Genomic DNA, 27,988 nt, shown 5'->3' on the forward strand with positions numbered 1-27,988 from the left:
TAAGAAAAAAAAATCGTCCAAAGACAAATATTATTTTGTTAAGATGTTTTTTTAATATTATATATAGTTGGGTGTTATTGTTCATTGTGAAAAAGTTTCTAGATTATCTTATTTAACATACAATAATGCCTATATCAGCACCAGGGACAGATGAAATGCAGCAATGTCTACTAGTGAGGTATAGAATATGGTAAAAGTAACAGATAAATTAAAATAAACGTTAACGAAAACATACCAACAACATTTTTTAGTATACAACGAGTAATTAATACGTATAATATGCAAGTATACAAAAAAAACGAAAATAACGAATAAAAAATTTAATATAAAAATTTATAAAGCTGACGGTGTCTATAAGTGAGACATTCTGTTTTCGAATCGCACAAACTAACATAAATAATATAAATCTAAAATCATTAAAATTATTGCATATTGCAGAAGATGTCTTAAAGATATTTTTTATATCCAGCCATCTCTTCGCTTGGCGATCTCAAGACACTCCAGAAGTATTGCATTCGTTTAACGTTTATTATAGCTATAAACGGATGATCAGCAACGAACTCTTCTGTTAATTCTTCTGATAGCGGTACAAGTCCGCCCGCTGCAAAACGCATTGAAATTTAATATTGGACTCGATAGTTGGGGAGGAGCTTTTTACACTTCTACGGTTATAACATTGATAGAGTTAGTGCGACACAACATGTCGCATCTCAGTTGCTGTTAATACATTCACTGCTAACCTCAGAAAGGGAAATCACTGCTGTGCAGCATTTGTAAATGTCTTACCGATAGTGCGGACACACGCCTAGCTACTATAAGTGTCTTTTTTACACAATTCTTTTAAAAACCATGAAAAATTGTTTTATGCTAGAAAAAATTACAAAAGAAATACCTTTTTAAAGATTAGAACATATATGTTTGATTTACTAACATACAAACATGCATAATTATATATTCTTTCAGTGACGCCTGCAGATATTACCTACGACCCCCATTTGACACGGTATTGGTATACTTTCTGGATTCTTTGACCCGCATCCATCCGATTCATACCAGCAGTCAAATATCGTGATATTTTGACCATGACATATCGATGTTCTACCCAGTACTCTCCTATTAACTCTATATTCTGAATGCAAACAATTCAGTCAAGCAACTTAGGTGCGCGGGCGAAGTACTTAGTGCCCATTGGTCAGATTGTAATCAGAACATCCTAATTGCCAATGTTTATGGTAGCACTAGACTTCGGGAATTGGATATCTATTTTAATTAATTAATATTTAATTCTCGAAGTCTGGCTTCTACGGTGACTACAGAATACCAGCGATGAGTTCAATTTTGGTTCTTCAATGTCTTTTTAGTAGTTATAAGATTTCAGTAGACTATTTGAACCAAATCAACGTTTTAATTATTAAATTATAATTAGTTAGGTACCTACTTATAACCATAACAAATCGTTAACAATCGTTATTTTATGTAAATCCAAAGGAGCAACAAAGCTTTCGCCCCTTTCGAAGCGTTTGTGTGGTTGATGCAGCATCTTGGAAGGGACATCTTCGATCTGTTTGTAAAACGTGGAAAAAAAGGTCGAGTTTTCAATCATTTCTATCCTCTAGAGATTTTCTCTATACTGATTCAAAGCAATCTGATATCCACGGACGAGTAAAAAAAGGACTCCGCTCCGTGATATTAACACGTGAAGCACCGTTATGCTAGTGTGTGTGCGGTTACGGGGGATACTAGTTACACAATTTTTTCTCTCTTGAATAATCAAATATGGCCACAAATACTTATATAGTATGATTCTTACACGTTTTCACAACGCACGACGGCATTTTTAAAATATTTTATTGAGACGCAAACTGATCCGTCACAGACGATGACAATTATCAGAATGGCCGCCTATCGGCTATGTATTATTTACACGTTAATCGGCTTGATTTGGTGCTACACTGTTATGTAAGGTGACACGGAGTCCTTATTTTTTTACTAGTCCGTGTCTGATATCATGTTTAATCGGGCTATTGTAAAACTGGCCATTCAAGGACCGTTTCTCTTGACCACAAATCGATACATATAATATTTTGAGCACGTTCACAGGCGCTTGTCTATAGTTGATGAGTGATGTGTTTTGTAGTTGAACAACAATTGTTGCTCAGTCCACAATAAAAAAATAAACAATAACTCCCATAACTGTCTTTTCACATGTATACGGTCACGGCACGGTCAAAACAACGATATACGTTATTTTGAGTTAAAACATTTGTGTACAACCAGATTATAATTGTTAATAATCTTAGATTAAGGGTTGATCTCCGCTTCGCTTGAGTTTGTTGCGCCCGTTCTTCTCAGGCCTGAGCCATTCATTTTGGAATGGGTGGTAGTTTATTTGACTTTCAATAAGTGATTTCACATCATATTTTGAATAAAAACATTTGAATTTGCCCCAACAAGATTCCGCACTACCTTATAACGGCAACTATTAGACGCTTGTGTGCGTGGAATATTGACAGTCAATGGCATCTTTAAAATGTTGTAACTTACGCTTCGTTTTATTTTACATTGAAATTAATAAAATACAAAACACTTATTGATGATATGTGATCCCAGTGTCTTTCATATTTCTTGTAGTACTATTTTTCTAATGTTCTACTACGCTTCCCAACCTTTTAGTTGCAATTTTTAGCAAGTTTTAAACATGTGGCACGTCAACGTCAAACATTATTCGAGACTGGCTCGAGTACGCCCACTAGGGGCGTAGTATTAGTTGCCGCACTTGGCGACTACGCCTGCGGTATCTAGCTGGAGCGCAGTGGAGACCAATCCATATTATATTCCTTTATATGGGGACTTATTTACTACTGAACAACATAAAATAAGTAACTAGGTACCATAATTATTAAATCTTTTAATATTTATTCAAAATAGAGTTTTAGAGCATTTATTGAACGTCAAAATCTACTCGAAACCCATTCGAAAACATATGCTGCAGACCCGAGAAGGGCGCAACAATTTATTATATTTTTATTTAATAGCCGGAGGGCGGTCGCTCCATTCCCAATCTGTGGCATCATTAAGAAAGTCATTTATGTTATAGTAACCTTTACCACACAAACGTTGTATATTAGATTTAGATTCACTTGGAATTGAATCTTTGAACACGAATTTCTCACACCATAAAATGTCGGGTCGAATTGAAACTTCTTTTGTTGAATAAAAATTTTAAGCTATTTGTAATTTGAAAGTGATAAGCCTCACTTCTGGGATTAATTACACTTATTTTGTTAACAACATTTATGAAGGATGCGGGGCTCGATCCCGCGACCTTCTGGCGTTCCTGGCTAGCGCACTTCCACTGAGCAAACCGTTGGAGTGATGTAACGTTCATAAATCATGATTGTTCGCGCTCGGACGGAACGCGAGAGGTTCGACTCCGGCATCGTTCATAAATTTTATTTACAAATTTAATTTGTGTAACAATTTAAATTTTTAAAAACCCCACAATCAACAATTCTTTTGGTTTCTTTTTTCATTAGTCTAAGCATTTCCATTCATCATTAGTTATTGATATAACTTGAAGAAGTTGGAAGAGTCCTTTGTCAATAGACAAACAGATACTGATAGATACTTAGTTAAAGATAGTATGTAAGTATATATGTAAATGATACTATCAGAATTACTTCTATTGCTTTGAAAGCTGTTATGTGTATGACTTGATGTAAATAAAAAACACATTTGAATAGTAAATAATTTATTCATTATATAAAAATAATACTTTTTAACGTTAATTGCACTTTGTACTGTATCATAATATATTCAGTAAAACAAACGAATAATTTATAAAGCACCACAATATAATTCTACAAATAAATGCATGCATCTTCTCATAAAATTATGTTTTAATTTTAAACAAAACGGATGTTGGTGGTAACATGTGTTACTGTTTGAACTATGAGTGTGGTCGGAACGCGGCGGTGAAGTATACCACATTGTCCACGAGGACTGCTGCTAGGAAGGGCCGGTTCGCTCGGAAGTGGTACACTGGCTCTTCACCCACCATGGCCGAGCACATCATGATACCCATCGCTGGAACAACAACCATCGTCTACGTACTCATGTCTCTGACCGCTGGCGTTAATTCGCGGACATTAAAGTAATATTCTCTTTGAATTACCCGAGTTTTTACATTATATTTTTGAGAAGACGGTCTTAGATCCAATAATCTCTAAATTAAAACCCACAACTACACAGAACAAAAGAGTAGAAGAACAATGTCAGTAAATTATGCCAAACACCATCTGTCTGCAGCATTTGAAAGTGAACAAACCACAAATAATAAGCATGAATATTAATTACATTCGCACATTTAAACCAAGAAAACAATTCAAGCATGTGATTTATTGTTCAATATCAGAACATTGGTCTGACATTGACGAGCAACATTCACGTGTGACAACAGTCTGTTTGACGACGCGGACGGCCCGTTCCGTAGCGAAACGACACACAAGCAGCCTTATATAATAGCCCACACACACGATCGGATTTGGTTCGGCCGAACCATCGGTCGCGGTCTGGTTGCGGATCAGATGGCATGTCGCATTGTACATAACACAAAATTATTATGATTATTACCGTCTGCACCGTACCGAGTACGACGCTGGATCAATTAGTGCAAGGCGTCCACCCAGATTGGAGCAACTTCTCTACATTGGCACATGAAATAAATTTGCATTGAAAGTGCTGCCACCTATTCTATTAGGTACGCTGCAACTTCACCACGATGGCGACAATTTATTTAATTACATACATGATAGATGGAGCTAGTGATAGCAAAAAAACTCACTTAACTTATAAAAAGACTTGACTATCGTGTTGTAATCATTGAATGGCTCACCTTATTTAAAGGTGACTGTTGAACTTAATAAACGAATAATAAATTCCATCTACACAAAACAAACATCAATATGCATTCAATACGGTCTACAACAATAGTAAAAAGTAATAACTATAAACATAATTAGCGCCATCTAGCGACGGTACGCTAAGAGCGTAAAAATAACGCAGCGCCATCTCTTGGCCTGGGTACACTTATTTTACCAAATTAAACATGAGTTGCACATCTATCTCTAGAATATAGTGCTAATATAATATAAATATATTATCTATGCGTCCACCCACGCGCACCGTCCGATGGTCCGACCGTACCAAATTTGACCATGTGTTGAGGCTATTATCCATGATTTTAATTTGTCAAGTCAGTTCACCGCCGCGGTCACCAGCCACACAGTGCAGTTACGATGTGTTCGTGCGTTGCGACCAACTACAATATTCGTGTAAGCGTTCCAAGCAACATATTAGTAAGACAACCACGCTGTGATAAACATAATTATTATTATTCGAATATATTGAACAGATAACATTCGGTTGTCACAACACACCTTAATCACAAGTAAAGCATAATCCAATTATAAAACAACAATAGGGTTTTATAAAACAGAAGGACGAACAAATGTGTCCAGTGCCACACTGGTCACATTTGGCCATTGGTAAGTGGTCACCGCGCACCACGCTCTGTAGTGAATTCTCATTTCGAAAAATCTCGTTAGGAATAACAAGATTGTTGTCTCCTTTCAAAGTGAACTACTTAACTAGTGTTATAACTAGAGACGGCATTATATGCAAATGCATATTTAGTACCTATTCAGCGGTAGTTGCATATTTTAGAAAAAAAAAAATATTATGCTCGATCTCGCCCATCGTTCGATGCTTTTCATAGTACGCCCAAACATTACACTCAAAAAATTCTGCCCAGAATCCTCAGTAGACGCAGAACGCTCCTTTTCCGCTTACAAAAATTTATTAAGGCGAAGAGTAAGCAGAAAACACGCAAACATGGTGTTTTTAGACAAGTTTTGTGGTGAAAGTATAGCATTTCGGGCTATGAACACTACTTAATCCTGTTACACATATCCTTAAGTCTTATTTGTAGGTTGCTAATGCTTGCAGTTGGTTATAGTTAACACTGCCGAGCCTTTTTGAACAACCACTTTTCTTTGCAGTTAAACAAGTTTTTTGGCATGGCGTGACGCATTTTTTTGGTACTTCTCTCAGAAAAGTTATTCTTATAGCTTGTACTTTTTTGTGTAGGTTCATTTATTCAGATTGGTAGTGAATAACGAGGATTGTAAGCATATAAAGTGTTTTCCACCCATGAATTTTGAAAATGTTGGCTTTGTTACATAGATGGCGGGCCGGCAGCTGTGAACTCATATCGCTCAAGGTCGCTGACATTTAGTGTCGCCTTAAGCGATCATAGACACAATTTGTCTACAGAACATTTAGAACAGTACTTAGTAGCAGATATTTTTAAAGGTAAATCTTAAATTTATTTTTAAAGGTAATTGTTACCTAAGTAGGTATATCTTGTAATAGTTTCTTTCACAAATACGACTGTCAGTACAAGCCTTTATAAAATAAAATAAAAATATGACTTTTTATTTTTTCCTGTTCAATTGTATGCATATTTTGGCCCTTCGTATGGATTTTCGTGCATATTTTAGTTATTTTACTTGCATATTTTGGGCATTTTTTGTAGCATATAATCCGGTCTCTAGTTATAACGCTTACAGCAATTATTATTTCGACTTAGTCGGTTAAAAATGAAATGGTACATTTTTTTAAAAATGTAAACTTTATAACTAATACACAATACTTTCAAAATGCCGTAAAAACATCTATAAAAAAGGTGAAATATATAATATCACAAAAATGTACCTACATTAATCAGATTTGACAGGCACACCAACTATATAATATAAATAATTGTGATTCGATATAACATAATATGTAATATAATGTATAAACATATGTGTGTGTAGTACATCGACCTATAGCCCAGTAGACTCCTAACATTTAGTAAAATGCAATGCAAACAATTCTTTTTACCCAAGCGAGGTCAGTGGGCGCGAAATAAGTCAGGTAATTTAACATCGTTAATTTATTGTTAATATATATTATTAATAAATTTTATAAGTTATGTGTGTTCCTAATATTCCTTTAAGATTTAAGTTGTCTCCGGGTTTCAGGGTCGATGTGTTAACACGTTGAGAGGCGGAGCTCGCTGGAGTCAGTTGGGGCCGCGGTAGACGCCGGTGAAGAGAGGGGCTCGCTCGCTGGTGAAGATGGTGTAGGAGAAGGAGCGGTCGGCGCGGAAGGTCGGTGATGACATGGGCGCGCATCGCATCATCAACACCATGCCTGCGAACCATGGCATACGTGCAGGCGACAGAGTACAACTCCCACATTTTCAAATGTTAAATTAATTTTTTCAGTGTCACTATTAACGACAGGGACTGAGGAAATTAGTTGCTCAGAACTGTATTCATATCGATATCAAGCTATATAATTCTTATTCCAAATTTCTAAATGTAACATTGAAAATGTTCGTAACACATATAAACTATCGACCGTACACGACCGACGACTACACGTTAAGATACCTAATGGTCATCAATTCTTTATGAACATCAGAAGAATGTGGTTTCCGGGCTCAAAGGTTGTCCACACTATTTGGGAAGGAGCTTGAAACCCACATAATGTGTCATCTATTATAATAATAATATGTTAAATATTCTAAACTTATATAAGAAGACTTACAACATCTGTTAAATATTCTATAAAATTCAGGTTTTTGAATAATCGTTCTACATTCATATTACTAAGCTGTCTCACACTGGCACAATTACACTTGTGTAATATCAAGTACATTATTATTTATTAAGACAGTGAGCTAAAAAATATGTTTTCAATACAGTTGTTACATGGCGGACTTTCAGAGGCTTTCACTATTCGATAATTAAATCTTTCGCGCGGTCGTGACTTTCCGTTACTCGGGGTATGTTCCGATATGCACTGCGACCACTGTACAGTGTGACGTCAATTTAGTATACTGTGAAGCCGTTCCTTTATAGCCGGTTATACTGGTTACTATTTAAATCGGAACGCAATCCCGTATACTCTCAGCCGCATTTTTTGACGCAGCATTCAAATGAGTGTAGTTAATTTTTCGAGTTCATTAAAAAAAACTGTTGTTGGAGTGTAACTGCCAAATTAAAATTATTTGGGATTAAACTGTAGGTATTGTTTATAAAACGTTAGGCACTTGAGTGGTTTTGACTGATCACGTGATCAAAGTACCGCGAGTACCTTACCTCGAAAACGCCAGTGCTCACAGTAGAATATGGCGGCGATTTATGACATCATATATTTCCCTAGGGTACTGCGGCAGTATACTGGCAGTATATAACGGAACGAATTTTTTACAGTGATAGCACTGTGCAGTGCTCGCAGTGCATATCGGAACATACCCTCGATCATTACTTTTGCAGTTTAGTTTTAAATATGCTTAAGTCAAATTAAAAAGTTTAGTAGCAAGGAGTTTTCATACATAGAATAAAATCGGATATAATTTATACAGAAAAAAATGAATTTCCAAAATTCCTTTAAATGTTTGTGGTAAAGCCATCCCTTTTGTTAATCTAATTTAATGTAATATATATATATTACTTGACACGTTGTTTGTCCGCGATGAAGACCTAAACTAATAATCGAATTTAAATGGGGATTACTTCATGAAGTGCAGTTTAGTCCAACTTGAGAGATAGGATATTTTTATTTCGATTTGGGACCCATAATTATTTTTATTTCCAATATTTCTTTTTGTATGGACATATTTTCTGTGAGAGAATTTATTGACGCACAGTTTGACAGTTCTGCTGTGAAACAATTTCATTATAATAACAGGGAGCATTTCTTACGAAATAATTCTAGATGTTTTGAGATATTATTGGCAAATCTATAAAACTTTTTTTTAAATTATCTACAGAACAACGTCTGTCTGGTCAGCTAGTAAGTATATATACGGTTATACCGAAGTAACCTCCCCCCTTCCCGCACTCTTTCGCGCGTCCTTCGACATGCCTACATTAATCGTCTAAGTGTTACCGTGAATGAAGGTCGATTCACGCTTGCTAATTGCGCACGCGCATTGTACCGAACCGCTTATTACTTAATTATTAAGATAATTGAACCACCAATGAGGGACAGTTATTGGTACAACGCTTGTGATTAACACTGTTTCGTTATCATCGAGCCGAAACAGCAGGCGGCCATTTTAACCTCGACGTGCACGTCAGTAAAGGTAATGCATGTCTTCCTAATTTTCTAATCACCGATCGTATCTATCTGTATGGTTCTACAGGAGAATTACCAGCCTCGTTCTATATACAGTCCACTTAAATTCAAATATTATAATAACCGCCTTTTCGCAAATTCGCCTAAATAAATGGTCGTTTATCCTCCGGTTTGTTTATTATATTAAATTTTTACTTAGTTTAAATTTAATTATTTTTATATCAACATTAATTGTCAAACATCGAACAGATTGTATACAGTTGTTGTCTAGTTATTTTGTAAAAAAAAAGTCAACCATTTTCGGGAAGTGTGATAAAAATGAAAATATTTTATTCATTGATTTGTTTTTCATTATTTCCCAAAACTGCATTGAAAAACGTTCATCCGTATAACTGGTGACTTTAAAAACTCTCGGCTTAGCCTCGGGCTTGTTAATAACAACTCGTTTGCAATAACCTACTTTCCACCGTTGTATCACAATGTACTATTACAATACGAATGCAATAAATATTTAGTCTACAAATTAGTATTAGTAAAACAAAACAATCTCTGTTACTTTTATAAGCTCTGCCACCTGCGAGACAGATAGGGATTACAGGAGGCGAAGTTAGCGTGACGTCACCGTGACACACAATGTAATACGCAGACAGAACCGCGTGTCGAGTTATTTTGATTGGCTGGCTGACATTACAACACGCTACAGCAGAGGTGGGACGGACGCATTAAAGTGACGTTTTCAGAAGACCGTAGTGCCATCTGTTAGTTGGCCCGAAAATGAAAGCTTTGTCAGCTGTCACTCGCTTTGAAACCTTTCAACTTTTCTTTATTTGTGTCACTGGTCTTAAAATGGCGGCTACTTCTAGCGTTAGCGCATGTATGTAGCTCTCGCGTTCCATTTTGCATAGTTACACTACTAAATCTATCCCTTATGTTCTATGCTGCGGCAAAATGAAATAACTAACTCTACGCGCAATTTCAACATGTTAAAAAATTGCAATACCTACATTAAAAAGGAGAGTTAGTTATTTAATTGCGTCACAACATTAAAAATGAATTTTATAATTTCGAGCTTATATATAGTTATTTCCGGGGCCAATCTCCAAATGGCGGTAGTTTTCAAATAGACAGCTCATAATGCGTAGAGAGGGCTCTCTTTTCCCTACATTTTATTATACTCTTTGCGCTACAGCTCCGTGCGGTGCGAGCGCGGCGCCGGGCCGGGTGCGGGCCGGTATCGTGCCACGAGCGCCACGTGTCGCCGCACCATCAGCGCCCACAGCGACTCCCGCGTCGCTCTGAACTCCACCGGGCGGGGCCCCACTGAGCGCCGTCTGCGCACGGCGCCCGCTGGCACCGGGGACACACCCGCATTACACACGGTCTCACAACAAGCCACACTCCGACACCACAGACCCGCATCACCGCATCCCATAACCGTTTATAAACTATTCCTTTTTTTTTAATTTACCACAAAAATACAAAACAAAGGAGGATGGCGAGAATGGACCTACATGATTCAAAAATTAAGGAAGTATCATACAAGTACAAGTTAATATTAATTATAAACTTAAGTTTAAAGGATGCTTATACAAAAAATACTGAGGCGCTAAGATATGGGAGTCAAAAGAAATAAATTATTACTATTTATTAAAAAGGAAGACATTTTGTACTAATGGAACGTTTTGCGCAATTGACATCTACATTTTTTTCACATGACAGTCCTTGTCATAATTTATATGGATGTTCCGACAACATCAAATTATTTTAATTAAGATTATTATCATTTTTTATACTAAAATCAGTAGGTAAGGACGGTACTCTTTAAAAGATTCGATACCTTCTCGAAAAAAGAATGAATCCTCAATTATTATTAGCTGCTGGCCAACCTTCCTAATATATATTATACTAGTGGACCCAACAGACGTTGTCCTGTCGGAAATTTCGGACACACGTCTCAAATATGAAAAATCGGTCCAGCCGTTAGGAGGAGTCCACTAAAATACACTATATGGACGGAATTGAGAATCTAAACCAATCTCAAATACACTGGAACACACAAAAATATCATCAAAATCGGTCTAGCCGTTTTGGAGGTAGTTCAATTGTGAATGTAAACCATTCTTGAATCCACCCGAAGACACACATCAATCTCAAATTCACTGGAACACACAAAAATCTCATCAAAATCGGTCCAGCCGTTCAGGAGGTAGTTCAATTGTGAATCTAAACCATTCTCGAATCCACCTGAAGACACACAGAAAGTTTCAATAAAATCGGTCCAGCCGTCTAGGAGGAGTTCAGTGACATACACACGCACACAAGAATTATATATATAAAGAAGATTATCTTTTAACAGAAAGCAATTAGGCATAGACCTAAGATACAATTGTTGATTAATAATTTTAGGTTATATTTGACTTTTAGGTATCGCAGTTTTTTAGACTTTCTTACGATTTGCTTTTTTCTTAGTTTAGTTACGTCCTACAATTATTAATAAGTTTCCATGATGTACGCCTTTTCTTTCAGTTAGTCCCAAAATACATGCATTCTCGCCATCCTCCTTTTCAATAATTATTTTATATTTAAAGATCTCAAGAAATTAACTTTAACTGAATTATTAAAAATTTAAAGAAAACAAACCCTTTATGACTCTCACATGACTGGCGACGGCCACGCATATAGTACATAATCACCAAAACACTACGCTTCTCCACCACCGACAACAGCCACAAGCCAAGACGATAACAAGCGACAGATATTATTGTAGTGCTCTTATACAACAATGAGTAACACTCACCGGTAGCCGCGGCTGCCTCGGCTCCCTCTTCGTTCACTTCAATGAAAGCCTTCTGCACGGCCTTCGACACGTGCAGCATCTCTCCGTTGTCAAGTAACTTATTGATGCCAGAGTTATGCGGGTCGAAAATAGCTTCGACACCCATCTGAAAAAGAAATTCATATTTTTTACTGTGATACACATAGTAATAAAATATCTGTTGTTTTTTAACCGACTTCAACAAGGAGGAGGTTCTCAATTCGGTCGGTATATTTTACGCTTTATATTAGCTTCACCTGTATGTTTGTAACCGACGTCTTTGGGCGCGATTATGACCCACTTTAAGTGGCTAGATTTCGTTCAAACTTTGTAGATTTATCGAGCACCGATGACATTACACTAATTTGACTAAAAAATAAAAAATTAATAATAGTTAAAAAAAAACTAAAAAGCACGCTTTATATAAAATTCAACTAAAAAATAGAAAATAAATTTAAGTGTAAAAAAATATATTTAATTGTATAAAAAGCGTGGGGTGCTTTTAAAGATCTTATTAAAATAATAATTCTTCTACACCCCACGCTTTTTTTTACAATAAAATATTTTTTTTTACACTATTTTCAATTAAAAGTTTTTTTTAACTATTATTTTTATGTATGTACACCGATTACTCTGAGATTTATGATCCGATTTTCGTGATTCTTCTTTTATTTGCCATTTGGTCCCATAAAATTTTTATGAACATTTTTGTCTACGTGGATGATATAATAATTAATTTAAAACGTATGAGAATTGCTACTAAACTTTTTAAATTGACATATAAATTTAAAATGTTACGACCGCGTAAAAGAAAGACGCTTATGTGAAAGATTTAATTTTTGAATCATGATTTTAGCACATCTAGACTCTGACGTGCCTACGCCATGTTTAACAACTGTATTAAAAAAAATAAAGGAGGAAATAATGTTCCAAATACAAATGTTTAAACAAGCAGAAAATCCATTATAGCTTCGAAGACATTGTACCTACTTCCTGCAACAACAATTATCAGCAAAGACAATTATTAGAAACGGATGCGTCATAGACATGAGTCACTGTTAAATGAAAATACAAGAATTCTTTAAAACGCTTATGAAAATACTTTAATGATGATAACGCCATTGCTATACATTACTTGTTATCTTTCATATGACATACCTACTCCTATCAGAACATTGATTTGCAACATAAATTGTTTTCACGTGAACAATTTTTGACACGAATTTATTACTTGATCACAGATATGATATGGTTACTTTATGCGCTATTTAAACAGTGTCATATTGAACTTCGACATTCTCCAACATCGACAAGACACTGGTTTGACTATTACAATATTTTTTTTTATGTAATAGGAGGACAAACGAGCGTACGGGTCACCTGTTGTTTGTTGTTAAGTGATCACCGCCGCCCACAATCTCTTGCAACACCAGAGGAATCACAGGAGCGTTGCCGGCCTTTAAGGAATGTCGTATCGTCCCGGAAACACCGCACAAGGAAGCTCATTCCACAGCTTTGTAGTACGTGGAAGAAAGCTCCTTGGAAACCGCACTGTGGAGGACCGCCACACATCCAGATGGTGGGGATGATATCCTAACTTGTGGCGTGTCGTGCGAAGGTGGATAATTGGAGGATATACAGCTTCGAAAGACTACTCCTTCAACAGAACTCATCTCCGGCAATTGAAAATCGGGCATTTTTACTTTGTAGATCAGGCATAGATTTTTTGCAGGGAAGGTTACCCTGTCCTATGCGCAGTACGTACATGAAAATGTAGCAACGACGGTAAATTAACTCTTCATTCTTCAGTTCTAAATGGGGAGGAAAAGAAAGGGAAAAGGGAATTCGGTTCTTGTACTGTTAGTTGTGGTAACTGTTCTATCATAACCTAACCTAGAAAATTTTTATACTTACCTAATTGGCGTTTACTTAATATGTCCATTGCCGGAGAACAGTTCCGAGTTTTGTTGAAGAAGTTGGAGAATCTCGAAGTTCAATATGACACTTGTTTAAAATGTTATATGAAAATAAATTTATGAAGTACTTCAAAGAAGGGAGAAAAATAAAATACAGAAAAAAATCCAGGAAATGACAATATTATATGAGTTAAAAAGTATGAAGACAGGGGATATGTTTGTGGCTTCTTTGGGTGTTGCGATAGAGTATGGCTGTAATGAACATATTTTTTGTAACATACATTATATTTATTATATTGTTGACAGTGACAGGTGGACAGGGTGAAAATGTCTATAAAAAGCGATGTCACCCAACGTTACTCTGCCCAATTTCTGTTTGAATATTACTCATTGTGTCATTATTCGTAATTTATTCTTAAGGGCTTAGAGTTTATTTAATTTAAGGTTTCGTAACGTTTTTCTATTTTATTTTACAGTCATTAAGAATAAATTACATGTTAGCTTGTTTGTGAATTTTTGGAAGTGGTATTAATATTTGTTAAGTGTTATAAAAAACCATTTTGATCTTATTTCCTAAAATATGTATTGTGAGTATAGGGAGGGAGAGGGAAGAGGTTGTTGAGTGATTACTGCCGACCACACTCTCCTACACACGCCATTTACCACTTTATGACCATCTTCATTCTCTCATGTCCTCCCGCCATATACAAAACATAGATTCTCGAATTATGGTTTAGTGTATTTTTGTTGTCAAAGAAATCAAGAGATTTATTTGTTTTATACATCACAAAATCCACAGAACTTAAATTAGGTTATAATAATACTATTGTAGAACTTACTTCTAATAATGGATTTAGAATATTTATAATAAGACATTGTATTTGTGCGTGTGTGGTTTGGTGGGAGTGCGTGTTTATGTGTTGTGTGTCTGTGTGTATGTTTTTGTATATGCGTGTGTATGTTTATGTATGTTTGTGAATTACTTTTAATTTATACATTCCTTTAGATTCTTATTAACACTCCTTATAAAGCAGTCTTTACTGTTATTCAAATCAAATCAAAATCACTTTATTCATGTACCAAGCTCAAGGAAATGACACTTATGATTGTCAAAAAAATATTTTTTCTAATGAGAAGAAGTAGCAAGAAACTCATTGCCACTCGTTTAAATCCAGATTTACATTTTTATTTTTTTACAAATAATTTCAATTACAATATAATATTATGTAAAGTGATGCAACAAACATACTCAAACGTCAAATAGTCAATGCCTTATTAAAAAGTTCAGTACTGATGATGGGTTCGATAGATCTATGGGTTCCTTACCTTGGGAAGGAGAGATTTGAGATCAATTTCCGTCTCAATCTTGAACTTGGGGATGGTGACCTTCACTTTGACTCTGTGCAGTTTGTCCAGCTGCCCGACCAGGTCGTAGCCGTCCGCCAGGTGGGTGAGCAGGTCATCCACTCCATCCACTTCCCGGGGCAGCACGATCAACATGCTGGCTTCTTCCCCGGCGTAGTGCATCTGGAGGAACTGCAACACGAAGACTGCACTTACAGAAAGATCTACGTTCATTATTTCACCTATAGAAAATACAGGCAGTGGCGTGCATACCGTATAGGCAATCAGGCAGTACCTACCTCGCTATGAACCTAAATAATTATATAACATAGTGATAACTTTAATTTAGTTTAATTTTGTTCCGTTATTTTATGACCAAACTTCTATTTAACACACACTCATTAAAGTTTTCCTTACGGTTAATACTAAACACCTAAGGTGAGCAATCTTTTCATATTCCAAAGATCAACTACGACTAGTTATATCCACTGTGCCTACCTTACTAAAAAACCAATGCACGCCCCTGAATACAGGGTACGTTTCGTTTACGTCAATCATCATCATCAGCCGATTTAACCAGTGGGAGGCTCCTTTGCACAAGAAGCCGGCTAGATTATGGGTACCACAACGGCGCCTATTAATGCCCAGTAATGTGTTAACATAACTGTGTGTTCGGTTTGAAGCACGCCGTAGCTAGTGAAATCACTGAGCAAATGAGACTTAACATCTTATGTCTCAAGACGACGAGCGCAATTGTAGTGCCGCTCAGGTTTATTGGGTTTTTCAAGAATCATGAGCGGCACTGCATTGCAGGGCGTATCAATTACCGCCAGCTGAACGTCCTGCTCGTCTCGTCCCTTATTGTCATAGAAGAAAAACCTTAAATCTAATAATTATTTATCAGAATAACGATATCTTTCATTAAAACAGTTATAATAATTATTATTAACAGATTTTTATAAATATATTTGCGCATGTCAAATAATTAATTAATTAATAATAATAAATGTACAAAACAAATGTGTTACGAAATTTAAAAGAATTGTTAAAAAACGTTTGTGTGGGAAAGGTTATTATAGCATAAACGATTTTCTTAATGACACCACGGACTGGGATTAAAGCGAACACCCTCAGGCTCTTTAATTATAAATGTTTATTGTACGATATTACATTGTAATCCATATTTTGTATAAAAAAAAAGCCCGCTGAGTTTCTTGCGCCCATTCTTCTCAGGTCTGAGGCAGTCTCTTTTGAATGGGTGGTAGATTTTGACGTTCAATAAGTGATTATAAATCCTATTTTGAATAAAAATATTTGAATTTGAATTCTAAAGAAAAATGGCAGAACACAATGATTAGTATATTAGTCAGTATTGGTCAGTATGCATAAGCGTGATTTAAATTTGTTTACGGTTACGGTGAGAAACAAATTAAAGACTGAAACCGTAAAACAGTACAAATCGTTTTAGCTCGCTTTAATAGGCTATTTGTTGGCTCGAAATAATATATTGCTCTGTGTGTTAAAATATTACTCAGTAAGTATTAAGTAAGTAGTATGAATGTAAGTTTGTTTGTTGCGCTTTCACGCCTAAACTACTGAACCGATTTTGATGAAATTCAGTACAGAGACAGACTGAAGATTGAAAAGGACATAGGCTACCTTTTATTGCGAAAAATAGGCTTGGAGGGGTCGAAATAGGAGATAGAAGTTTGAATGGAAGTTGGTCAGTATCGAAGATGACACCATGGAATTTGTGTAAAGGCATTTGAGAAGACATAAAAAAACAAATTGAGATAGCGTTTTTGGAATTTCGACATGTGTGGGTTTGAAAAAGGGGATGAAAATTCGTATGGAAGTCCAAAAAAGACACGCTTTCATGCCTAGCTATTCGATTTGATTATATTTAGTACAAAAATAGAACGCTTAAAAGTTACAGGAGTGCTTTAAGAAAAAAGATGATTTTACTATAGGAAACTATATAAGCTCACGAATATCAAACCCGCAAAATGTTTATGTTTTAGCAAAGGTCGAAAAAGCAAAATAAATTCGTGTATAAAAACGTATTAAAATAAAAAAAGTATAATTAACCGCGGCAGTTTGTGTAATATATAATATAATATTGACACACTTTTCACAAAAATTATCTTGCCCCAAATTAAGCATAATATATAGCCTGTGTTATGGGTTACAAGACAATGATATATTTAATACAATAAACTTACTTAAACATACATAAATTCATATTAACATACATATAAACATACATAAATACATTTAAACATCCATGACTCGGAAATAAACATCCATAATCATCATATAATTGCTTGCACCTACCGGGATTCGAACCCGGGACCTCTAGCTTGGTAGGATCGCTAACCACTCGGCTATACAGGTTGTGTGTGTGCAAAGAATTAAAAAAAAATGCTGCGCAAAGTAACTATTCCACGCGGACGAATTCGCTGGTAAAATCTACTATATTACATAGCAGAGTGGATTTTATGCAAATACACCAGTCTACTTTGAACAGGAAGCCGCTAGATTTTGGTTACCACAACGGCGCCTATTTCTGAAGCAGTAACGTGTAAACATTACTGTGTTTCGGTCTGTAGGGCGCCGTTGCTAGTGAAATTACTGGGCAAATGAGACTTAACATGGTATGTCTCAAGGTGACGAGCGCAATTCTAGTGCCGCTCAGAATTTTTGGGTCTATCAGGAATCCTGGGCGGCACTGCATTCTAATAGGTAGGGCGTAATAATTACCATCGGCTGAACGTCCTGCTCGTCTCGTCCCTTATTTTCATTTAAAAAAAAACTGTCGTCTAGCAATACTGTGAATGGGTAAGTTGTTTTGTTATCTGGCGGGCTAATTATATTCTTAAGGCGCGGACTGACTAGGATTGTAAACGCTACAACCAACCCTACAATATTTGTGTTGATCATGTGGCTAAGCTGCAAATGGGCACTTATTTAACAGATTTTCTTTTATTTCTTCATAATTTACATATTAAATTGAAAAATTGTTCGGTTTAAGTTTTAGAAAAGTACTAATTCTATTCTTCTTTAAAATTTTGTTAGAGCTGCAAATTCGTAGATTTTTGACTCCAGAGTTTATTTTTGGGAAGCAACTTCCAAATTTCTTATTGAATATTTCAAACTATATATGTATATTCTATTCGGTTCGAAATTTTCTTTAAGTCCTTCTTTGTGCACTGTATTTTTTGCGTCGGAATATTTTCATTGCGTTATGTTATAATCGTCTCTCTAAGAAACCAATTTTTGTGGATATTGAGATATGATCGCGCCTTAAATGCTATTCATGCATATCATTGTTAAAAATAGATAAACACATCGATTATAGTGAAACAGCGTGGCTGGCGGATGCCTCACGAGCCATGTCTGTGCACGAACATTGTTTATATTATTCATAATATCCGGACGACCGAGCCTTGCTCGGATTTTTAAGAATATACAAAACTTGAACAAGAAAAAAACTAATAGGACATCTGGATTCGAACCGGGGTCTTCTGCTTTCCGGATCACCCAATGTCCCATCTGAGCTATAATAGTCTTGTATATAGTGGCGAAATTTACCTTTGTATTCTAATGTTATTGTAGCTTTTTCTCATTCAAACATGGATAAAACCATTTTTTTAAATTGAAACCTAGCTAGATCGATTTATCACCCCCGAAATCCCCTGCATACTTAATTTTATGAAAATCGTTGGAACCGTTTCCGAGATTCAGATTATATATATATATATATATACAAGAATTGCTCGTTTAAAGATATAAGATTAAACGGACCAGTCTAATACTATGTTATGTTAGCACTTGGCACTGGGCCGAGGAATGTCCAACACACACTTATCTATCGATATCTTATCTGCAGCACATGCTCGAAAACTTGTTATAACATTATTACTGATTTTATAATTATTGTTCATTTTAAATTTTACACACGTATATACTTTTTATTTACATGACGACCCATATAGCCGAATGGTTAGTGACCCTGACTAGTAAGCTAGAGGTCCCGGGTTCGAATCCCGGTAGGTGCTTGGATATGGATGTTTATTTCCGAGTCATGGATGTTTATATGTATTTATATATGTTTAAGTAAGTATATTGTATTAAATATATCGTTGTCTTGTACCCATAGTGCAGGCTATATGCTTAGTTTGGGGCGAGATAATTTGTGTAAAAGTGAGTCAATATGATTATTAACCTTAATGATTAAATAATATATACGAAGGTATTTTTTTAAATAGACGAGTGAATACCAATCTTGTGATATTACCAATATACACGTTTTATTAAATATTTTGTTAAAATCACAACCATCACTGCAGTCTTACATATTCCTGTAAAACTGTATAAAATATGAAAGCCTAAATGAAAGACACACTTAACCATATGAGCCATAGATATTTTAAACCAAAAGTAAAAACTACAAAATTACAATATACAAAACGAAAATTTAAACAGTTATAAGAGTATAGTTAAGAACAGGACACAACAACAATGATTTTATTATTTAGAGTTACTAATTTTTTAATTTGAGTATAATATCACCTACTATTTTCTTATATTTAATGAAAATATCTCAATTTCAGTAAGATGTATATTGTAAAAACTACAAGAGCGCCTTACAAATGTATTTCCTGCATAATTGCTTTTATCTATACTAATATTATAAAGCTGCAGTGTTTGTTTGTTTGTTTGTTTGTTTGAACGCGCTAATCTCTGGTACTACTGGTCCGAATGATTCTTTCAGTGTTGGGTAGTCCATTTATCGAGGAAGGCTATAGGCTATGTTTTTTTTTTCAAAATTAGGGATCCGTAATAAAATTGCTATTTTGTAACACAAGGTGTAAAATCGAAAACCTATTTTTGCGTGCACTGCAAAAACTATTGACAATAGAACAAAATGATGTACAGGCTATAATATAGGCAATATTTTACTACTTATAAAACTATCGCGTGAATTATACTTTATATGGCAAAACAACGTTTGCCGGGTCAGCTAGTAAGGTATAAAAAATAAAGTAAGCATAAAATGTAATCTTAGAACGAGAGGAGATTCGCGGTGTTTTAAATTTAATTAGACTTAACAAGGATGCTGAGTCAAGCTTACTGTTAATAATTTTAAATAGAAATTTTTTATCGACATAATGATGAAGTATTCTTTGGTACCTACACACAACTTAATTTTGAAAATGACGGAATTCCACAGATTCATATTGCATTACTATAACCTTGGGTAATAAATCTTGGAAGTCCCTTCTTAGTGCTAACTTACGTCATTCAACCTTTGTGTGAAATTCAAAGTTTGTAGCACCACTGGCTCGGCTCAGTCAGTCACAAAAGCAATTATAGTAGGGGAGCCGAAGCAATTATAGTTTGGGATTTATTCGAGCGCGACAAAATAATGTAAGGGGGCACCTTGCACCTTGTGAAGTACCTACTCCCACCATACCTGAGCCCTTTATCTATATAAAGTCCAACGTCTAGGGCAGCCATTCGGATCAGTGAAAAATCGATCATTAGAAAAACTCGAGTGCGTCAGACTAAGGTAAAGTTAGTTAATTAGCAGAAAAGTGTGCAATTATCTTACAAGGAAATCCTTGTGACTGTTTTTTTTTATTTTTGAAAACCTGTACACGCTCCCCCCACCTATGAAAGGATATACATTGTATAGTTAGGTATAAACTTTTTTACACCATCCAATAGATTTCCACAACCCTCGAGTAAATCCATTTTTAGTCTCTTGAGCTCCCCTACCATTATGTAGGTAAATACTATTATGTGCTTATAGAATCATAATATGAAAAACTGAAGATTATATGGGGTATAATTCTGGGACTAGAAGGGTCAGAATTGTAAATTAAGATTCACTTAAACAAACATAAAGTATTATTATATATAGAGATACCTATGTTAAAGGCGTTATCACTTACCTGGGCATTTATTGCTGGATCCTCACCATACAAGAATTCCTCTTCTATAAACATCATTGGGACATCTACGGTTGTGTTAGCGTCAATGTGGAAAGCCTGATCCATGGTGTGAATTGGGTCAAATTGATTTACCCATGTACCCTAGAAATTATCAGCAAATTAACAAAACTAAATTATTTTGAGTCAGTATAGAATGACTCTCAAGTGAGTTAAACAACTTTAAATAGATTCAAAAAGTAGCTTAAACACATACAAATATAATAAAGCAGTTTTGACCCCAACATATTGTTTTTGAATTTAAATATTTAATAATAAACAATTTAATCTATCTTTTTGAAGTTAATGTAAAATGACAAAATATTTTTTTTTTGTCATTAGGTATGTAGTGATAGTTGATAAGTGCTCCATTTTAAGAAATCATGATAAAGACAGAAAGATTTACAAATAAATTGATAAACCATTGATTATCTTTTTAATGCCACTGATGATTAGCAGTTGAAGTGACCAATATTTTTTCAAGAAATCATCAATAGAGTAGAAAGATTAACAAATAAAAATAACAATTGATGGTTCAGTAGCTAAAGTAAAAACGGATGGAAAAATATTAATAACAAAGAGACTATTCTTCTAAACTAGGGTTTGGCAAGTGGTTTTAGGTGGGGTCCGGACTAGGGCTTCCAATCCCGCGAGATGCGGGATAACGGGCGCGAGATCCGCGGGATTTGCGGGAATGAAAAAAAGCGTGCATGCGATGCGAAATAGGATAATCTGCGTGAATTATTATTCTTAATAACTCCAGTTATTAACTGTTTCGTATTTTCATGATGTTTATTGATACATCCTTTTAGAATAGAATAAAAATTTAAGGGTGTGTACGTGAATAAAAGATTCATTCACGTACAAGCCCTTAAGTGTGGAAGCAGAAAGGGCATTTTCTGGCCAGGCAATAGAGTAAAACACGCAGTAGTTTGGCAGACGACAGTTTGGAAATGTTGTATTTCCTTCGTAAAATTTTCAGTTAATATTAAAAGCTGAAAAACTTAATAATTAAGTAATAATTTATCAGTTCAAAGTGTGTTTTTTTTGGTTGATTTTGTATTTTGCGTTGTGTATTTTTTGAAAACGATTTGTTTTGTTTTGCTTTTTATTAAGAATTTGTTATTGTTTTTTTTTGTGAAAAAAAAGCAGTATAATTTGATTGATCTCATTTAAATAGTAATATGTACGTAAATAACTGTGGAGTTGATAAATTCATTGTTTTAAAATGTGCATATTTTCAATATGCGGGATCCCGCAAATACCGAGATCCCGCGGGATTGGAAGCCCTAGTCCGGACACTGTGACAAAATTTTAACGAGGTCCAGAAAAAAGAACTGATAATAATTTTGTGCTACCTATTTATTGTATGGTTTCAAATAAAATTCAGAATTATAAAACACAAGGACTAAAACTAATGTGAGAAACTGAAGCGATGATCTTGAGCCAATTTTTATGTTTCGGTTCTTGAGAAGAACAGTAAATTCGAAGTGTGGCGTCCGTTAATCTCGAACGATATTTGTTTTTATAAAAAATCATCTTTCACATATGTATGTCAAGCCAACTTAATTCCTAAATTGATAGCTAGTTCTTTGCAATTTTCATATTTATCTTTATCATATTCATTTTTATAAATAAAGGTATATTATTCTTTAACTGGTATACAATACATACTTACGTCATTCAACCTTTGTGTGAAATTCAAAGTTTGTAGCACCACTGGCTCGGCTCAGTCAGTCACAAAAGCAATTATAGTAGGGGAGCCGAAGCGGGGAGTTTGGGATTTATTCGAGCGCGACAAAATAATGTAAGGGGGCACCTTGCACCTTGTGAAGTACCTACTCCCACCATATCTGAGCCCTTTATCTATATAAAAAGTCCAACGTCTAGGGCAGCCATTCGGGTCAGTGAAAAATCGATCATTAGAAAAACTCGAGTGCGTCAGACTAAGGTAAAGTTAGTTAATTAGCAGAAAAGTGTGCTATTATCTTACAAGGAAATCCTTATGACTGTTTTTTTTTATTTTTGAAAACCTGTACACGCTCCCCCCACCTATGAAAGGATATACATTGTATAGTTAGGTATAAATATTTGGCGTTCCAACTATCCGCCTATTGTCGACCCTCGTTCTAAACGGTCTAACTCAGGGGTGCTCAAGCTTGAACTGCTCGCGATCTACCTCAAAATTGTTAGACTACGATTGATCGACTCTGAGAGGCATCAAGTATGTGTGAAGAGTGTCACGATGACATAGATATTAGTTTTGCTGCTCTAAAATATCAATGTTCTTCTTATAAAACAAACGCGTTCTAGTGTCTAGAGTTCTAAACTTAACTAAAGAGTGACTTTGGATGTTGAGTCTGCATGACACTGCATGTCCTGAGCATACTTTTCATAAGATAGTACGGAAAAACCGATTTTAGTAACCTAAAACAAAATCTGTGAATAGTTCTATATCGGATTTTTTCTCGAGATCGACTCAAAAAGCACTCGCGATCGACCTGTCGTTCGCGATCGACCGTTTGAGCATCCCTGGTCTAACTGGTCAGTTAAGATTTGGACAGGGAGTTTATTATTGAAAATTATTTTGGTGTGTTTGGATGTATTGATGTAATTAAAATAGTCTCACAGTTTTCTATTTTAAAACTAGCAGAACCGACAGAAGCGACTGTACATAATAAATAAAATACTGTTTCTTATGAATTTGTCAAAGTTCATAACATCAAGAATTATTTCGTAAAATATACTCCCAGTTGTTATAATGAAACTGTCAAACCATACAATAAATTATCTCATAGAAAATATATCAATACAAATCAAATGTTGGAAATAATTGTGAGTCCCAAACCGAAATAAAAACTATACTATCTCTCAAGTTGGACTAAACTGCACTCCATGAAGTAACCCCGATTAAAATCCGTTCATTAGTTTAAGAGTTAACTGGAAACAAACATCAGGACACTGGATTTATATAAGATTCAGATTTTTAAATTGAATTTAAATAATATTATATTAATTGATAATTCTTTAAGACACAATTACATATTGAGCAGTTTCAACACTACTATCAGCCAGCCACAATACATTAACCCCAAAAGCAATGTCCGATAATAGGAATGTCTATTAACTATCATAAACAGCTCAGAAAACTATTGAACACTCACCTTGAAGTACAATGCATTAACGAGTACAAGGCGGGTGTCACTATTCAAACTGTCAGGTGATAACAGATCCTTAATGCGTTCGTTGGTCTTACTCTCCACCTAAATTAAAATAAATATAAATTTTAGGCAATTTTTATAGGAATATGTGACAGACAAAGCATATTAGATATAAATATACTTAAGCAATCCTAATATGAAACTTAGATATTAATTTGGAATTAAATTTTTTTATGACAATAGAGACAAAATAAGCGGGATGTTAAGCTGATGGTAATTGATGCGCCCTGTCCATTACAATGTAGTGCCGCTCAGGATTCTTTGTCACCTTGAGACATAAGATGTTAAGTCTCAATAGCCCAGTCAATTCACACTTTAGACCGAAACACAGTAATGCTTACACATTACTGCTTCATAGCAGCAATAGGCGCCGTTGTTGTACCCATAATGTGGCCGGAATCCTGTGCAAAGGTGCCTCCCAATGGTAAAAAATATTTATGACTTTTAAGTTATTGTATTTGCTTTTGATGTGTCGAAATATTTTGGAAGGTTTATCAAAAACATTTGGAACAATTACTAATAACAATGAACATATTTAACTGTATACTGTACCTACATAGATTATTATAGAATATCATAGAATCAAAAATCAAAAGTAGCAATACTACATACAAATCGATTTTAAAAAACAAGAGAACACAAAGTTAAAATATGTTCATGTATTATAGTATATATTATCATAAAGTAGGCACCAAATTATAATGATTCCACATTATATCAATGATAAATATTAATTCAACATACCCATTTATTAATTAAACCAGCAGCTGAGCTGTCAGTAAAGTCCATTTTTTCAAGTCCAGCATCGAACACTTTGACGGCATCATTTTTTAAAGCAGGGCTCAAATCATAATCACCCTCTTGAATGTACACTTTATTTGCTATATTTAATGTAATTCCTTTGATTGATTTCAGTTTGTTTGCAAAACTGGTGAATGAGGTCCGAACCTAAATATAAAAGTAGATATAGCAAGCGACACTAAATATTAATTTGATCATTATTTCTACTTAGTGATTATTTTAAACTGTGAAACTACCAAACACATATAGTGCAGACAATCAAAAGAAGGCTTGCAGTGCAAAGACCACAAGCTTTTTTGCTATACATACATCATGTCATGCTGCTGACATTGATATACCCCCTTATTTATAATAGTCTGCTAACTTAAAGCATTGCTAATTCGCACTCTGTCTTCTTCTATTGACCTAAGTCAGAATGAGAAAAAAACACTCCTTAGCGGCTGTTTAAAGTTAGCAGACCATTATGAATAAGGGGGATAGTTTTTATCCGAATATCTAAGTGATCGGACAGCCTGGGACTAGATTATGATTATTTTATAGCAATAGCAATGACAGTACAATATTGTATATTTTTATTAAAAAGAGCGCAAAAAAAGAATGCTAGAAGAGTTTCCTGCACTGCTTCTTCTGTCTCAGAGTGCCTATGTTTCCGAAGTGGTACTAGTGTCTAATAAGTAAAAAAGAATTCTAAAGGAATCCATTTTGAGAAAATAAATGACTTTTATGCCTTTTATACGTCATGTGATTACAAATTTTGAACCCTTTGAATGAAAGCAGATGGTAAGGCCAGCTGACCGGGTCAACCCCTGAGGTTTATTAGAGAGAAAACTACCAAAAGATATTTAAGTACTATATCAGATTGAATTTCTTAACTCATGAATTAATTATTTAACTATTACATCCCTAAGGAGCTAAGCTGCAGTTAAACACTATAGGGTAATGTATGCAAATATGCTTATGGAAGATATATGTATGTATGTATGCTTATCCACTGTGTTCCCATCAATTATAATTTTATTAAGTGGAAAGAAATGAAATGGAAAATATTCAGTGGAAGTCTGTAACTAATTTAGTTTGGTTCACTTATAATAAATGTGATTAAGTAATATGAATATTTGAGATTACATATAGGACTTTTATTGAAGAAGACACTCCCACCATTAAATAGGATCCTACTCTACAAATACTATGACTATTATACATTTTAAAATACAATATAAACAAACAAGAATAACTAGATACTCCGTGATTGACTAAAAAACACATAAACTTTAAGATTAATATAATACCCCTTGGTTACTGGTGCGTTTCACTTCGCATAAACAAAGTCATATTTAAATATTTCTAACAAAATCTAAAATCTTTTCGTGTTAATAACAAAATTTGTAGAAGACCTGTGACAAATATTCATCTCCTAGAATTATTCATACAGAAATAAATATAAAATAAAAAAAATATTAAAGGGTCATACAACAAAATAAAAACTAACAACTCTATTTATCAAGTTAGGATTAAGCTGCAAACAGTGTGCAAAATTTGATTAAAATTGGTCCAGTTATTCTGAGTCCATGCGGATAAACAATGTGACCTAAAATTTTTAGGTTTAGATTAAGTAGGTTAATGCCCTCTATATTATCTATTAGAATAAGAGAAATAATAATTAAAAAATACATAGGTCAACTCACAGCATCATCATCAGGTAATCCAAGAGACTTTAATAATTCAGAGTGTGCCGGATCTTCGGAGCCCAGTGCTAGAAGCGCCAGCAAGTACTCTGCCGATAGAGGTGATGAAACTACACTGGTCTTCTCTAATTGCTACAAATAACAATAATTAAAATATAAAAAGAAGTAAAGTAAAAATATGTTTTAAAAGTAAGTTGGGTGAATGTTACTTACATTACAAAATTTTGCCGAAAATTTAGCAATTGATGTAGATAATGCTTTTGAATCCATATTTGTGTGAGCTGGTTTCAAGAAGAAAGGAATAACTGCAAAAATGTAAAAAACTTAGCATGGAAACAGTACTTAAACAAAAGTTAAGTATTATTACATATATTAATAGGCCACACAATACAGTACCACCACTTGCGAAGACAACAAGCCGATTAATGCTTGTACTTTGTTTTTTCGTTTATTTAATCACCCATTTAGAATGCCCACGTAAAATCGATTCGGTATCTGTTTAGCGGTTATGATATCATCCGTGGGCGGTGGCGGCAATGACTCGCAGTCGCTAGTAGCAATCGAAAGTTTACAATTTAAATTAAAAGAAGCCGGGACTTAGGCACATTCAAACAATTTCTATTAAACAACGTAATAATAGTTTTAATTAAGTACAATAATTACATAGAATACTGAAGAACCACATCGAGGAGGCTATGAAGTCAATCAATTATCAAATAATTACACTCGATTTGTTTTTTTATATGCTATCAACGCATCAGCCAAGTTTCGGCTATTTAATAAATATTTTTGCACACGTACCACAACCACACATTATAACGCAAAACAAACACGGGTAAGTCAACTGAAATAATTATCAGAATTATTATTTTATTATCAGCTACATTTTTAATAACACACACAATGATGAATGAATATTGTGAAAAGTGAATTGTAATACCTACCTACTTTTTAGATAATTATTATGATTTTGTATTAATAATTAAATAAAATAAAAGTTAAAATGAATTACTTTTTCGTA

The 27,988-nt window shown here is 34.6% G+C and overlaps 2 protein-coding genes across 12 annotated transcripts in view; one reads left to right on the forward strand and one right to left on the reverse strand.

Annotated features, from left to right (window-relative positions):
- Positions 1–305: 305 nt before the first annotated feature.
- LOC126965706 (antichymotrypsin-2-like) lies at positions 306–27,951 on the reverse strand. 6 transcript variants are annotated; one of them, XM_050809453.1, is made up of 9 exons: positions 27,912–27,951; positions 27,181–27,272; positions 26,968–27,099; positions 25,226–25,429; positions 24,425–24,523; positions 21,225–21,365; positions 15,250–15,459; positions 11,990–12,134; positions 306–601 (listed from the first exon to the last, which is right to left on the reverse strand). In XM_050809453.1, the coding sequence occupies exons 2-9, from the start codon at positions 27,235–27,237 to the stop codon at positions 447–449; spliced, it is 1,143 nt and encodes a 380-aa protein (XP_050665410.1). In that variant the 5' UTR covers positions 27,238–27,272; positions 27,912–27,951; the 3' UTR covers positions 306–446. The 6 variants fall into 6 exon arrangements, with proteins under 6 accessions (XP_050665410.1, XP_050665406.1, XP_050665405.1 ...); XM_050809449.1 differs by lacking the exon at positions 27,912–27,951 and adding an exon at positions 27,769–27,796; XM_050809448.1 differs by lacking the exon at positions 27,912–27,951 and adding an exon at positions 27,631–27,667.
- The window catches only part of LOC126965654 (regulating synaptic membrane exocytosis protein 2), a 50,700-nt gene continuing 50,263 nt past the window's right edge, over positions 27,552–27,988 (forward strand). For all 6 annotated transcript variants that reach the window (XM_050809348.1, XM_050809351.1, XM_050809353.1 and 3 more), the window contains exon 1: positions 27,552–27,802. In XM_050809348.1, the coding sequence (XP_050665305.1) occupies positions 27,663–27,802 (140 nt within the window). In that variant the 5' untranslated portion in view covers positions 27,552–27,662. The remainder of the gene's footprint in view (positions 27,803–27,988) is intronic.

Source organism: Leptidea sinapis, chromosome 8 (genome assembly GCF_905404315.1).
Source record: "Leptidea sinapis chromosome 8, ilLepSina1.1, whole genome shotgun sequence".
Taxonomy (NCBI): domain Eukaryota; kingdom Metazoa; phylum Arthropoda; class Insecta; order Lepidoptera; family Pieridae; genus Leptidea; species Leptidea sinapis.